Below are 15,792 nucleotides of genomic sequence, written 5' to 3' on the forward strand. Positions count from 1 at the left end.
TTTACAATTTTTCACTTGCTTGCTCTAACATTTAAAACATCCATGACTATATTTGTCAAGCTAATAAGCAATCAGATTGGAAACAGGTTCCATAACAGACTAATAGAATATCCCAAGTTGCTGAGAATAACTGTGCCTCAGTAGAGCAAAGATTCTTATCTTCAACCAACCATAAGTTGTTAAATGTCTCTTCGTTTACTGGGAAACTGACATTTATGTGCCCTCTCCAAGGGCTGCACAACCCCATTGGCAATGAATGGAACATTCCTGTGACACAACGACATGGAGAGTGTGCGTGGGCTGCACGGCAGTACTGCTGAGCCAGCCAAGGCAGTAGTGGCTGAACGTTTATGCCACCAAGAACCCGGTCTGCAGACAGGGCAGTAGTCCATAAATAAGTCCAATCTGAAAAGATTCTTTATCAAGGGGTTATAAATGCTTTTGCAGAATACGGAACACTCATAAGACATCATGGAACATTCAATTGGCATAACTTGCTTGTTGTTCAAGAGATGATAAAGTTCATCAATACTTTTTCTGTTTTTTTTTTTTTCTTTGATGCATTCTGGCCAGAAGGTTTGCAAGTTAGGAAATGGGCTTCTCGGTAGAGACCAGGACCAAGAAAAATGTGATGCCCCCATAATTTAATCTAAATTTTTCATGTTTTGTGTAACTGACACAAAAGTTACATAGACACATATATTCATCATGCTCCCCACCCCATGTCATTCTCAGGGGTGACACTGTATTGCCTATCAGAGTAAATGCACTTTTATAATTTGAAAGTGAGAACATTAAGGATTTTGGCTTCAAAATCCTTATATTTAATCCTTACATTAACCCTTACATTTAAAGAAATATTCATGTGTGAGAATTCATGTGTACAGGACTGATAATGTAACACTCAGAATGACAAACATACTAAAGAATAATTAAAAGAATAATTAAAATCTAAGCATGGTAGATTGATTAATCACATGCATATATCTCTTCTCCTTCCCTAAGTCCCACAATAATGATAGAAAAGAAATAAAAATGATATTGATCCATAGGATGGAGAAAATGGAAGAGGAGAAAGGATTGGACAAGAGTTTTCCAGAATGTGTTGGAAGAAAGAAAGCAGACAGAGGAGCATCAACTGAGTTAGCAGAGAGAGAGGGGTTATTACCCAAATATCTGCAGTCAGAGAGAAAGGAAGACAAGCTACCCATTTGGGTTCTGTTCTTGGAAGCACCTGGTACCATACACCAACAGGTGCAATTGTGGGGCTAAAGGAGCAGGATTGGATGGAAGTTTTTATACAGAACAACTGGTGACCCAGGGTACCTCTTCCTCTGCCTTTGGTAGCCCACTCCTACCCTCAGCAGAAGACTGGTGGCTTATTCCCTGGAGAAGAATACCAAAGAAGTTTTGGACTCAGAGAGACCAGGCATGGTGGATAGCAAATGTGGGGGTGAAAACAAGAGAATTTATTGGAAGTCTACATATTGAAATGTCTTTCAGCCTCTTTTTCCCCTCTGCTTCCAGAATGCCAGCAGCCAGATGGATTTCTCCGCCCTCACCAAGGACACTGGAGTGTTCTTCTCTGGGGAGCTAAATGGACTCACCTTACAGGGAGGTCTGGCATTCAGCAAGCTCTATTTATGCATAGGTACAGTTTCCAAGTAGCTGAATGAATTGCACAAAATCTCAATAGAGTAGATGTGTCAAGGCTATTAACCAGAGTAGATTCTGAGGATGGGCTATCTCATCACCCATTCCAAGCTTCTTGTAATGCTGGAGTTCAATTCAAACTCTCTTTCCCTTCCAAATCTTGCCTTGTAGCTAAGGCTCCAGATGAGATTTAGTTTTGGCTAATCAGATGTACTAATGCCAGATTTTGACTCAGAACTGAGTGACATGGGGGAGAGGCAGATCATGTGGCACCTGTTTTGTTGGCCTGGCTCATGGCAGAGGTGGTGTGGCTCTGGATCCAGCAGCTATTACGGTGGCTTCCTGACTGTACAGCCTCCAAACTGGTGGAGGAAGCAACTCCCCTGCAAGTCCAGTTTTGAAATTCATTTTGGGGAGCCATTCCTGGAAGCTCAGCCTAGTTCTATAGTTTTGCCCTCCTGTTGGTTCTTTGAGAAATCTATACCCCGTAGTATTTCTGTTTCTACTTAAACTAGGTAAAGTAGATTCTGTTGCTGGCAACCAAGAACACTGAAAATACAGTACCAATATCTAGTCAACTTCTCATGCCCTGGCAAAAATGAATAGCCAATAAAGCAGAACAGTAGCATTAACCAACCAACAATTCTTCATAAAAACATATATTTACAGCTTTGAGTTTCCAGGGTTTTTTTTTTTTAATTCAAGGAAAGAGTTTTTAACAAGGAAAAAAGTTACATACATGATAAATTTTAAATTGAATTTTCAAGGTATGGGTGAGAGGAATAGTATTTGAGCAGCTTTACATGAAACAAAATGAAGCAGCAGATGTGAATAAAACGAAAAGAATGTCTAATGACGTGCATGTTCATAAACTATCACAAACTATCTATAATAGTGTGCTTCATGAGTTAAATTTTCTCTATTAGTAAGCTAAGTATAATGATTTAGTTTATGCTTGATATTTTTTTCAATTACTAGGGAGGAAAAACTTTACTCAGCACAGTAAAACATGCTGCAAGCACTTTAAATTACCTATTTCAAATGCTCAGTGGTCGCATTTTCCTTATTTCTTTCTGAGTTACAAGGCAACAAAACATTTATCAAAAAGAGAAACTTTTGGTTTGGAATAGTGATTGGTTTCCTTGAAAAGGTATAAATATGATATGGATTCCCATTAGTAAAATGCAAACAAAGAAATATCTCTCAACTCTGACGTTTTCCAAGGCTGCACATTAAATTATAAAATGAATTTAAAAGAGATACCACAAACTCTGAAATAATGCTTAGTTTGCAATAGCTTTCACGTGTATATTAATCATACAAAGTTCTATACATATAGCACTCTAGGTATGTTTTTATCAAATAAAAGTATTACTCTAAGTTAAGTATACCATACATTTGTAAAAGTTCAACTTATTAAAAGTACCTTGTTTACAGATGTAGCATAACTTTTACTTATCTGAGAAAATGGGGGTCAGGAAGGCAAACATAAATAAAATACTTGGCCAATTCCCAGAACTCAGTAAATGAATGGTTTAAAATTTTTTCCCGTCATTTGTCACCAGCCGAATTTTCCCCTCTCCTCCCTATCATTCTGGCAAGGAAATACCCAAATGAAGACAGCACTAAGTAGAAAAGCAAATGGGCTGAGCATTCAACCAAATTAGAATTTTTCTGAAGTCCTTCATGTTGACTATTATGCTTTTGTGTTTTTTTCCCTCTGATGATATTAGCATAATTCAATGAGGTTCCTTCTGAGAGGGAAATTGTTTGAAATCGGGAGCTGGGTAGCCACACCCTTCATACTTTAGTGAAAACCCTTCTCCCTGTGTTCCAGGAATGCAGACTCGTAGATGGACAGGGGGAGGGAGGGCCCTTCCATCACCTTCTGAGACTCAGCACGACCCAAGATGATGTTTGTCTGGGTCACTCCAAGTACAGCTGGTGGTCTGAGCATGGCTACTGGCTCCCATACATCCTCGTGCAGAAACAGGGCTTGGATGAGGGGGAAAGAACTGGAATAGTTCTCCTCCACCAACCCTAATATCCCAGTTTGCTCACTGTTTTCTGCAGGAGTAGTGAATGAAAAAGGGAGTTAAGATTGGGCAGAAAAAAGGCAGAGGTTGAAGGCGGCTTGGATGGGGGGAGGAGAGAAGAAGTGAGAAGGTATACTGAACTACTTATAATTGGGGAGGAATGAAAGCTGCCCAAACCAGAACTGCTCTCTGCTTTCACTACATGTTCAGCTTGCCCTATCCCCACCCCCTGAAAGGCAAAGACCATTTGGAGAGGACCCCCGTGAGGGGCAGAGCAGTAAGAGGAAAGGACCTATGGGATGGAGTTACTATGCAGGGGTTTACGTCTGAGTGCTGACACTAGATATGTGGATCCCAGCCAGTTACTGGTTTTTTCTAAACCTTGGTTTTCTTATCTCTGTAAAGGGGTAATTAGTCATACCTCATAGGAAGTGTGAGGAGTAAATGACATCATACAGAGGGCTGTGCATTTAGAGCCTCCTGATAAATTTTTATTTCCTTTTTCATGGGGAAAAATCTTTTTAGCCATCATCTTCCCACCCATAAACACAGTAAGATGCTCCCTCTTCAAGAGACTTGCAACAGTAAGCTTTTACACTTGTAAACATTTCTGTGGAATTACAGAAAAATGAGGGAGAAATAGGAAGCTAATTATATGCCCAGTAGACAAACACACATCATCAAGTCAATGGGTGAAAACCAGTGACATGATATCAACTACTTAAAAATATGCTTTCTTATTCAAGGAAGGTCTGTAAGAAACCCAGGACCATGAGAGTGTGTCCATAGTCACCGAGAGAGGAAATGTGACTGCAGGCTGAGATGTGGTGTTCATTTCTCCCCTCATCCCAGAGTGGGTTGCACAGAATAGATCAAGGAAAATACTTGGGGGGAGATGTAGGTTTCTGGAAGAAATACAAAAATGAAAATAATTAAAAATCAGTTATCTTTTATTTCATATCTGTTTTTACATTTTATAAGAATGGCTTGCAGAAGCCACAATATGCGGCGCTCAGCCATGGTCAATCCCACTTTGTTCTTGGACATTGCTGTCATCTGTGAGTCCTTGGGCATGTCTCCTTAGAGCTGTTTGCAGACAAAGTTACAAAGACAGCAGAAAATTTGCCTACTCTGAGCACTGGGGAAAAAGGATTTGGTTATAAGGGTTTCTGCTTTCACAGAATGATTCCTGGGTTTATGTCTAGAGTGGTGACCTCCCACAACATAATGGTGAGAAGTTTGATGATGAGAGCATCATCCTGTCCATGGCCAAAGCTGGACCCAACAAAAATGGTTCCCAGTTTTTCATCTGCACAGATAAGCCTAGTGGTTGGATGGCAAACCTGTGGTCTTTGGCAAGGTGAAAGAGGGCATGAATAGTGTAGAAGCCATGTAGAGCTTTGGGTTCAGCAAGACCACCATTTCCAATTGTGGATAAGTCTAGTAAACTGACTGGTGTTTTATCCGAACCAACAGACATTCCTTCTGCAGCTCAGGAGAGTACCCCGCCATCCCCAGCCTCCTCACAGTTTTCTATCATTTGTGCTCTCGCTACAGTTCTTTGGGTTCCACATTTTTCTCTCCCTCCAAGTCTATCTAGAGTGCAGTTAAGTTTATGATGATCAAATGAAAATAAAGAACAAAAAGCATGTACTTCTTTACCTGAACCCCTACCATTCAGGCAGCTTCTTTTCTACTGCTCCAAACCAAGATGCCCTGGCTCTGCTCCTGTTGCTGTTGTTTGGTTCTAAGATTTTCCCTCTGACATATCCCCAGAAAACTTCTCCTCTCACTCCATTTGTCCTGTATCACCAGCTAGATTTTAAGAGCCAGGAGTGGGAACTGTGTGCTTATCTGTATATCCCTGATACTAGTAGGCATTTAATAAAGACCAGCTTATGATGATATCAAACTTCATCTACCCTATGTCTCATTCCCCTACACTTTGATCTGACATGATTACATTTAGGAAAATAATATTTGCTAGAGAAAGTTGTTATTAATTACTCTTCCTGGATAATATATTTTAATTTAAATAAGGTCCTTTAATCCCTCCGTCTAAAAGATTGAATAATTCAAATGCTTTAGTAAGCTGGTAGGGGCGAGATCCGTGGCTTGGGTTGCCCTTAAATAAATCATCCCGACAGGTAGCTGCCTAGTCCATGGCTGACCCTGAAAATTCTGACTACTTTTCCAATTAACACACTAATTATGCACTTTCCTCTGATGACACTATGGTGCCCTAGGTGGATAAAGGATTCACTCCAATAGGAAATATGTGGTAGCAGAGTTGTGGGGTCACACAGCACAGGGTAGCCCAGCATGCCAATCTCAGAAGAACCTAAACCTGGCAGCCTGAATACGTTCCTGTTGACCAGCAAATTACGCATCATTAAAGAACATCACTTCTCGCATTAATGCTGATCAGTTGAAGCTTTTCAGTGATATAGTCCTGTTTGTATTTGATTTGCAATTTTGTTTTCCTCTTTTGATATAGAATAATAAGCATAAAGTATTAAATGTTTGCATAAAGTATTAAATGTTTGCAGATATTTGTACATATTTAAGTAATATTTTGAATACAAATAATTTGTCTACACTCTTTTCCTTTAAAGAATGTTTGTATATTATTCAAGTTTGAGAAACATTAGTTTAGGGAAAGTATAGTTGGAATTCTCTTAAAAGGTTTGATGTATTCAAAATAGGTAAAAACAAATGACCTTGACTTATAAAGAAAAGGGAGCAGAGCTTAGAAATTGTCTCAATTTTTAATTGCCCTCAGCAAGACCAGGAAATAAACCACAGGTCTGGCCCTCAGAGCCAGGGAGGTCCAGTCATAGCTTGAGCACACACTGGATGTCCTTGGGGGGTTTATTTTTCTGCTCTGTGCTTTGGTTTCACCATATGTAAAGCAGGGATAATAATACCCACCCTCAATCCTTTAAATTGGAAAATGAAAACAAACAAATCTAACTTTATGGGAACAAAGAGGCATTAGATGAGAAAGCATTTTCATTTCTTCAGAAAAAAGGTACTATTTAAAAGAGGAGTTCTTGAAAATATCTCAACAACATGCGTCTAATTCATACTGACATGTAATTTAACCAATGTTTAATTTTTGCTGCAAATTATCTGCTTCCTTTAAGAAGCTGTATCGGTAAAATGCTGAATCGTGTGGCATAAAATTAGAGCTGTGGAAAAGTTAGTGATATTTGGGAAAAGACACAAAAAGATCAGTTCCTTTATAAGAGAAGAGGGAATAAGTGAAACCAGGAGACAAAGGAAGAGGGAGAAAAAGGCAGTGTCAACGGTAACAAAAAGCCGCACCATACCCAAAGATAATCAAGGTGCTGGTAAAAGGGTACTCCTAGGGGTAATGGGACATAGAAAAAGTTTAGCGTGAATAGAACCAGACCAATGAAGACCCAGAGCAGCCAAAAGAGAGATAAACAACACAAATACAAATTTATTCCACTTTAAATGGCAGTGTGTACTCTCCTCCTCTCCCTTAGCTTTTGCCTTCTCCCTGCCCTTTCCTCCTCCTCCTTCCTCCTTCCTCACCTGCTCTAAGCTTAAATACTTACTGTGCTATATACAACTAAATTTAATCAACTTCTGTTTTATTATTCAGATTAATTACACTGTATTATGAAAATCTTAAAAACTACATAAAAGGATAAATTTCAGATCCCTTTCTTATTTTTAACTGCTTACATTTTAAGTAATGGCAGGCGTTTGCAATAAAGCCAGAGTGGACAGAATTACACTGCCTTTCTAGAAGCACTACCTTTTCCTTCCCTCCAAAATGTTGCAATACATTATTTTTTGTTGGTTCATTTAGACAAGGGAAGTGACAAGTCCGATTTAAGAGATCACTCTGGCTACTTTGTGGAGCATTAGATAGAAGGGGCCATGAGTGGGAGTGGGAAACCTAATAGGAGACAATGCAGTAATGCAGGAAAGAGTCAAGAGGTCGCTCCCCCTAGGATGGTAGTTGAGGAGAGAAGCGGTTGGGTTTGGGACAGGTTTTGGCATTTATCAGTAGTCAGCAACCTCAGGCTCCATATCCTAAATTCAGCCTTGGCCTATTTTCATATGGCTCTAATAGCTAGAATGTTTTTTAAATTTTAAAGGGTTATGAAAAAAGACAAAGAGCATACAACAGAAGCCATATGTTGTCTGCAAAGCCTAAAATATTTACTAACTGTTCCTTTACAGAAATTGTTTGCCACAGCCTGCAGTAGAGTGAATAGATCTTGAAATGGAAACAAATGGAGGATAACGGAAAGAGAGGAATGGAGGAAACGACCTATATTTTTAACTTGAGCAACTGGGTGATGGACATTCCTTATCCCTCAGCCAATCATAATCTCTTGGGTACCTCCACTTTATCTTGTATCTGTCTTTATTCTTGTACTTATCTCTCTATTGTATTTATTTACTTACACATCTGCTTCCCTTCTTTGACAGTGAATTCCTTAAGTAAGTTATGTTTTTCTCTATATTTACAGCACCCAGTTTTGTAGGAAATGCTCCATGACTATTAAATTTAAATGAATTGAAAATATGTTAAATTCATTTTCAGTAGGGCTGGTAAATAACCTCTTAAATGAATAAAAATTATGATCACTTTCTTAGTATTCAAGAGTTTATAAAGGTTTTGCAACCCATCTGTTCTTCACTGCAACCTTATATATTGGTTTTACAGTAAATCCCTCCATTACAAATTCTCCTTAAAAGAAATTATATTTTATGTTGCCTTACTTTCATATAAAATTTTAGGAAGTATGAGCATTTTTGTTTTATTTTATGTAACTTGAAATGCATTCCACTGGGGGGATGACTAGAAAAAGAACAGAAAGAAAAGAAAGACTTGGCAATAGGGAATTATGAAAAGTAAACAAGACAAGAGAAAGAAAACCTAGGTCTTAGAATGATACTCAGGGTAGTCGAACTAGAGGATGTCCTGAGAAAAATAAAGGAATTAAGGTGGAGTTTTATGGTTTTAGCTTAATGACATTGTCCCTTACTATGATAAAGAAGACTATAGGACATATAGGTTGAGTTTTGTTTTGGAAAGTTAGATTTGAGACGACCCTTAGATATTCAAGTATATAAGCCAAGAAGGCAGGTAGATACACAAGTGTGGAGTTTAGGTTAGGAGATATAATTGTGGTAATAATATAAATATGGCATATAGATGGTATTTAAAGTCAAAGGACTAGATGAGTTCAGATGGAGAGTGTATAAATAAGAGTTTTCTACACACAGATATCATAAATGTTTGTAAAAAGGCAATGTCCTAGTGAAGACAAGCACAAGATGAGAACAGTGTGGCACATTCAGAGAAGAATCAGCACAACTTGGACAATGAAAAAAGAGACATTATGGGTTTTACCCAGTGAGGAGAAACTAGAAGTTTACAGAAGAACCCTAATGCATGCATGAGTGTGTGTATGGTTTTATATCTATTTTATTATAATATACATACATATCTACGTAATAAAAGGGTATAATTCCATACCATGGACTCAATTATTCTCCCCCAATCTTCTTATTAATCACTTGAGTTTTAAAATTCTGAAAGCTAATGTTACAGTTAGATCTATAGATAGGGAAGGCATAACCTGATTATTATAGATAACACTTTCACAATAGAGTGGGGAAATGAGTTAACAAGCACACCTCACAGAAAGCTGCCTTAACCAGGCATATTTCTGCCTAAGTATGCTGTTGGTTAAAATAAGTGCTACTGGTGCACACACACACACACACATTCTTCATTATTTAATTGCCTTTTGATTATGAGTTCTTACTGGCTTTACAAGACTGAATTGTTTCAGAGTATTTATTTCAATTATTTGTTTGATGTCTGACTCTCCTACTAAACAATGAGTGTCACTTGAGAGCAGGGATATGTTTCTAGTTCTAGTACTTGGAACATAAATAGATTTCCATAATTGTTTGCTGGAGGAATGGGAATTAAACATAATGGTTGTATGACATGAATTCACAGTACTTAAACTCCAGCAAGTCTGCATACTCATTGATTTCCCAGTCGTGTTTCTTTATCAGGTAAGACTGAAATAATAATGAAAGCCTAACTCTTTGGATAATAAATAGCAAAAGTCATCACCCAACCATATTACAAAATAATATAGCTTTTCATGGGGACTAAATATAGATTAGATTTGTTATTCAAGAATGATCTATTGTTTATAAGATTCTAAGGTACAGCTTGAGCTGCTTGGAAAAAGTGTGTTCCATAATAGAAAGTGGCAAAAGGAGAGGTCTTTGGTGACAACAGTTGATGAAATTGTTTAATATAATGTTTATTTATACTATAGACTCAACTTGTGAGATTTATTCCAAATCAATAATTAAATAAATATAGGATATTCGCCAGAAAATACCTGGGAATAAATTCAACAAGAAATGTGCAGCACCTGTATGAAGAAATTTATAAAAATTATGCTGAGGGTCATAAGACAAAGCCAAAATAGAGAAAGAGATCTTGGATAGGAATCATAATACTGCAAAGTTGTACATTTTCCCTGAAGTAAATAATTATAATAGAATGTCAGGAAAAATTTCAATACAATTTTGTTAGAGGTAAATTGAAAAAAATGATTCTAAATTTCATTTGGAAAAATAAACAAGTGAAGTAGCCAGGAAAAATCTTTTGGAAAAAAGGAATCAGAGAGAATATGCTCTATCAAATCTTAATAATTTAAATTTAATATAAAAATTAAGGAGGTAGACATTCCAAGCTTGTTGTAAAAGTCCACCAGTAGATCAGAAAAGAGCACAGAGTGATACAGACATGGTAATTTAGTTTGCAATAAACGTGGCATTACAAATCAACTCTCAAACAAATGATCTTAGGAGAACTAAGTACCCATCCACATGCCTCCCTCCCCCTCAAAATAGATATTTTAAATGGGTCAAAACTCAAAGTCATAGAATATAATCTGGGTAACAATTCTGGTAAGATTGGAGTTGAAAATCTTTTGCTATTTGACACAAAACCCGAAGCTACAAAAGATTTATGTATACAAGTCACTTCTTTATAGCAAAATAATGAACAAAATGGAAAAACAGACAAGTTGATGAAAAATACTTGCAATATATATGGATAAAAGTTAATAATCATAATATTCAGAGAGCTTTAAACATCTGTTTATAAAAACAAATGAACTTCCTAATAGAAAAGTGGTCAAGGATAATTTTAGTTCTCAGATGATGAAACATAAGTGATCAATAAAATATAAGACACTAAACCTCTTTAATCAAAGAAATGCATATTAAAACTACATATGTGTGTATATTTGCATAACAGGTTGATAATACCCCATATTGATCAGATGTGGGGAAATGGATGCTTTTACAACAATGTGATTGGAATACTAATTGGCACAGTCTCTTGCAGAGGAGGTGGATTTGAAAATATTTATCAAAATTTAAAATGTATCTATCCTTTGATCTAGTAATTCCATTTTCCACTTTTAGGAATACAGCTTAAATAAATACTTACACAAGTATACATAAATGAAATTTTACTTGCAGCACTACTGTTGAAAAACTGAGAAAACACTTAAATGTCCATCAACTGAAGACTAGCAAAAAAAAAAAAAAATATGGTACATAGTATCAGCTGACATTTATTGAGTGCTTATTGTTCTAAGCATTTTACCACATATTTCATCATTTAATCCTTTCTACCATATTATGGAGTAGGTAATATTATCATATCAGTTTAAAAATGATAGTAAGGCACACAGAGATTAAGTAATATACTCAAAATCATGGTGGCAGTAAGCCCAGCTTGAGAACTCATGTTCTTAATCTCAACATTTTGCTGCCTTTCATCTATGCAGGAACACTCGTCAGTCAGGAAAAGGAAGGAGCCAGATCAATATGCCTTGATGTGGACACTTGTCCAGGATCCATTATTTGGTTAAAAAAAAAAAAAAAAGTTAAATATGTACCCTATGATCCTATGTCTAAAAAATAAAGGACTTTTATATTTATGGTCATATGTTTATTGAACTAAAAGTCTACACAGGATCTCTTTTTGGAGAGTGGGATAAAGGCCAGGGGGATTGTAGGAGGCTTTCACATAAAACTTCATACTTGTTTGTGTTTTGTTTGTTTTTTGAATTTTTATTTATAATAAGCATGCATTAAAGATGTTTCATTTTAAAATGGCAATACCAATTTCTCTTCTACAAATTTATACTGAGGGGATAAGTGGATGCAAAGATGTATGGGCAATGATGTTTATTTTAGCATTTAAAAATAACAGTTAAAAACTGGAAAATATATAAATATCCATTAATGAGGACTGGTTAAATAAATTATGATATCCATACAAAAGAACACTGCAACTATGAAACAGAGTAATAAATCTATATTCAGTGGAAAGACAACCAAAATATTTTTTAACTAAAATAATTAGGATGTAGAACAGCATTACAGTATAATTCTATTTATGTTAAATTATATAAATTCATGCATTTACATTCAAAGAGAAATGTCTAAAGGAAGGGTTACTAATGGTTTTCTCTGGATGGTGGGATGTTGGAATTTTAGTTTTCAACTTCCTACTCATCTTGAATTGTTTTCATAAGAAGTGTCCTTAAAATAATGTAATTTTCATTTTGGGTAATGTGGAGTTGAAAAAGCTTTTTCTAAGTCCTCCTTCAAATGTTATAACAAATGAGTAATCTGGTTCTCCTATTTAAAAAAAAAATGCCTATTTTTAGACCCTTTTTTTAATCCTATCTATTCTGGCCTCAAAATAGAATTCTTAACTCTTTCCCATTTTGGCCTTTATTCTAAGTTCCTATGAATGCTAGAATGAAACAGAGTTCTTAGAATTGCCTGTCCACATACTACCAACAATCTGTTAACACATTTTTTAAAGAAAATATTGCAATATCTTAGGAAGGAGACAGGCAAGGGGAGTTATGGGTGAAAATATGGCCATTTGATAATAGTTGCTAGTTGAAGAGTTTAGGGTAGAAGCTATGAAAGCACTCAAGAAGTTCAGACCCTTTTGTTCATTCATGCAGCCACTGAAGAAAGGTTTTCAAAAAGAGTAAAGACTAAATGTTGAGATGACTAGAAGGAGCTGCATGCCATCAAAGAAAAAATAGTATGGTGTGATGGAAGGAGAATGTTGGGATTGGATGGCAGGAAACCTGAGTTGAAATGTTATAACAAGTGAGTGATGGTACTCTTCAATCCTGTCTATCCTGGCCTGGAAATAGAATTCTTAACCCTTTCCTCTTGTTAGCCTTTATTATGCCAAGTTCTTATGAATGCTGGAATGAAACAGAGTTGGTAGGCCCTGGCCAATACTGTAACTATGGGCACATCATGTAATCTCTCTAAACCTGTTTTCTCAAGTAAGAAATGAGAGAACAAAAAAGAACCTTGGTTTTCAAACTGAGACCAACAGAGTTCTAGGGTTTCAGCACTTCAGGAGCAACCGTGGAGCTGGAGAGCCCAAGTACAAGGGGGCTAGAGCCTATATCCCAGGCTCCCACCCTGCTGTATCAAAATAGCTCTATTTTTACTATTTTGAATAATGGGATTTCATGGAAGATTTTGATTGAATAAAGGCTTCTAATGCTTAGAAACAAAAAAGGAGAGAAATTTGAAAACCACAAACTAACTAACATCTGAGGTTCCTTAGAGCTTTGAGTTCTTGTTTTAAAATTAATCTATACCTCAGAATGTATGAGTAAGCAGTGAAAATGCAGTTTGCCCTGAAGAGAATTTCCAAGTCACTGAACATCAATCATGGAGAGTCTCTGCTGGTAACATGTGGCAAGTTGGTTTTTTTTGCTTCCCTTGGGTCAACTTACCATCTGCCTCATCTTCATCAAAACATTAATTTCAGCTTAATCTCCTTTCTTCCTCTCTGGTGGTAAAAGGACCTAGCTCATCTTGAAATAAAACAAATATAGTGCAACTACACTTTTATATGCAGGGTGGTTTCTATTTGGTTATTGTAGAACTCCAGAATACTAAAACGAATTCAGTAGGTTAGTTCTTTTCTGAAACTGACTTAAAATCTAAAAAAACTATTCAGATAAAATTTACTAAAATTCACTAAGTGTATTCAGTATTTACTATATGCAAAAGACAGTATAAGGTGTGTTTGGTGACGCAATGTGGTAAGACTTTTCTCTCAAGGAAGTCTGTACTCCCTGGTAACAGAGAAAATAAAGTCTATGTGGGTTCAAAGGACAGAAAGACTCATCAGGCTAGAGGGAGGTCAGGAAAGGTGTCAAGAGTCTTAAAGGTAGGGCAGGAATTTGATAGGCATAGTTATGCACAGAGGGTTTTTCCCAGTGAAGAGAATGCTAGACTAAGAAATTAGATTTAATTTGATAAGCAATGAGGCAGTCAGGGAACGTGTATGCTTTATGATGATTAATCAGGCATCAGACTACAATGTGAATAGAAGGCATAGAGTAAACACTGGGAAGGCAACTGGTATCTGGCTGCTCCAATAATGAAATGGGATAATGGCAGTGGGGCTATCAAGGAAGTGGTTGATGGAAGCTACACCTAGAACAGACTTTCAAGAACTTAGAGAATGGCCAGATATAGACAGTAGAGCAGGTGGGAAGCTATTCTGGTAGGTGAGGCAGAAGGCAGTGGTAGCTTGAACTAGGGTGGCTGTAGTACAGGAGGAGAACAGATGTAAAACTATTTAGAAGGTAAAACTGACAGGGATTTAGTGATGGATTGGCTATGGTGGTGACATTTGATGAGACAAAGAATAATAAAGGAAGAAAAGTTATGAGCTCGGTGGGGAACATGAGTTCCATTTTGAATATTTTGATGTTGAGAGTCTTTAAGACATCGAAGAGAACCTACTAGGGGGATGGGTAAAAGAGCACTCTCTATTTGAGGTAGTTTTGAGGGATGTGATATTTTCAGAGGAAAGTTAGATTTCAGTGAAATGCAAAGAAGTATAAAGATAAATGGGTGAAACATTAGAGGATATATGAGAATTTTCCACAACAGATGGCTGGTACATAAAATATAATGGAAAGTATTTACAAAGGGGCCTGCAAGTGAAGAATGTGTCTGGAGCAGTGGCATAATTCAAATGAGATAATTTAATTACATTTTGCTGATAGTAAAACAGAAAAAGAAATCAATACTTAATATGAAAGAACAAGGAGTATGAATACATCTTTTCCAAGTTTTGTTTGTGTACTAGTGTTCAGTGAATGATTGAGTTATGTCTCTTCTGAGATCCTTAACCAGTGGAATTTTTTCTTCATCACAAGTTTGAATGTTTGTATCTCTGTTAACATTCTATTTAGTTCAAGTGGTTGTATGTTGGTTCTTTGGCGCCACTGTCAATAATAAAATTCAACAAAACAAACTCCTAAATATGGCTTTGTTTTTTTCTTTTTAAACATATCTGGTTCTCAGCCCAGACCAAGATCCATTTTCTTCTTCTTATGTGGAAGACAAGGGTAAGTGATTGACCACCATTAAAATTACTTTATTCCATAGACCCCTTGCCCATTTCTAACCTATCTCTCCTCAGCCTCTCAAGACCTTGCTCTTTCCTGTTACCTATAATCACCATTCTTGGCACAAACTTCTGCCTCTTCACCAACCTCTTCCTATACTCTCTCTCCTTTCCAGGGGAGGAAGTTTAGGCGATTTTTAATTTTAACAAGAGTCCCAAGTGATTTTTGAGATTAGGCAAATTTGAGAAAAGCTGTGCAGCGTCTGTTGAGGGACCACCTTAAGCAAATAGGAGAAAAGCAGGCTGGGCCATGTTCTTTCTGCCTGCTTCACCCAGACTAGGTCTGTACTTTATCTTTTTTTTTCATATAAGGGTTCTACATAAGTTTTCTTTTGAAGCAAAGATCCTATCTATCAAAACCTTTGAAAACTACTGCCATTAAATTAATTAAATTAATGCCATTACCATTTCTTATTTTTTAGCCTCCCTATCCATTTCCACTTCAACAATAAAATCATCCTAGAATCCCTCATTCAGTTGTTGACTATCAACAATGGCATAATATTCCCAAGAGCCTACCATGTGCTGTGTTCTATTTTA

General features: G+C 36.7%; 1 protein-coding gene across 10 annotated transcripts in view; it reads right to left on the minus strand.

Annotated features, from left to right (window-relative positions):
- DNM3 (dynamin 3) overlaps positions 1-15,792 on the minus strand; it is a 615,582-nt gene that overhangs the window by 165,843 nt on the left and 433,947 nt on the right. The window contains exon 16 of one of the 10 annotated variants that reach the window (XM_037825345.1): positions 3,705-4,594. The exons of the other annotated variants lie outside the window; for them this stretch is intronic. Within the exon in view, the coding sequence (XP_037681273.1) occupies positions 4,562-4,594 (33 nt within the window). The 3' untranslated portion in view covers positions 3,705-4,561. Of the gene's footprint in view, positions 1-3,704; positions 4,595-15,792 lie in introns of those variants that run through there. 10 annotated transcript variants of the gene reach the window in all.

This window comes from Choloepus didactylus, chromosome 2, assembly GCF_015220235.1.
Source record: "Choloepus didactylus isolate mChoDid1 chromosome 2, mChoDid1.pri, whole genome shotgun sequence".
Lineage (NCBI taxonomy): Eukaryota > Metazoa > Chordata > Mammalia > Pilosa > Megalonychidae > Choloepus > Choloepus didactylus.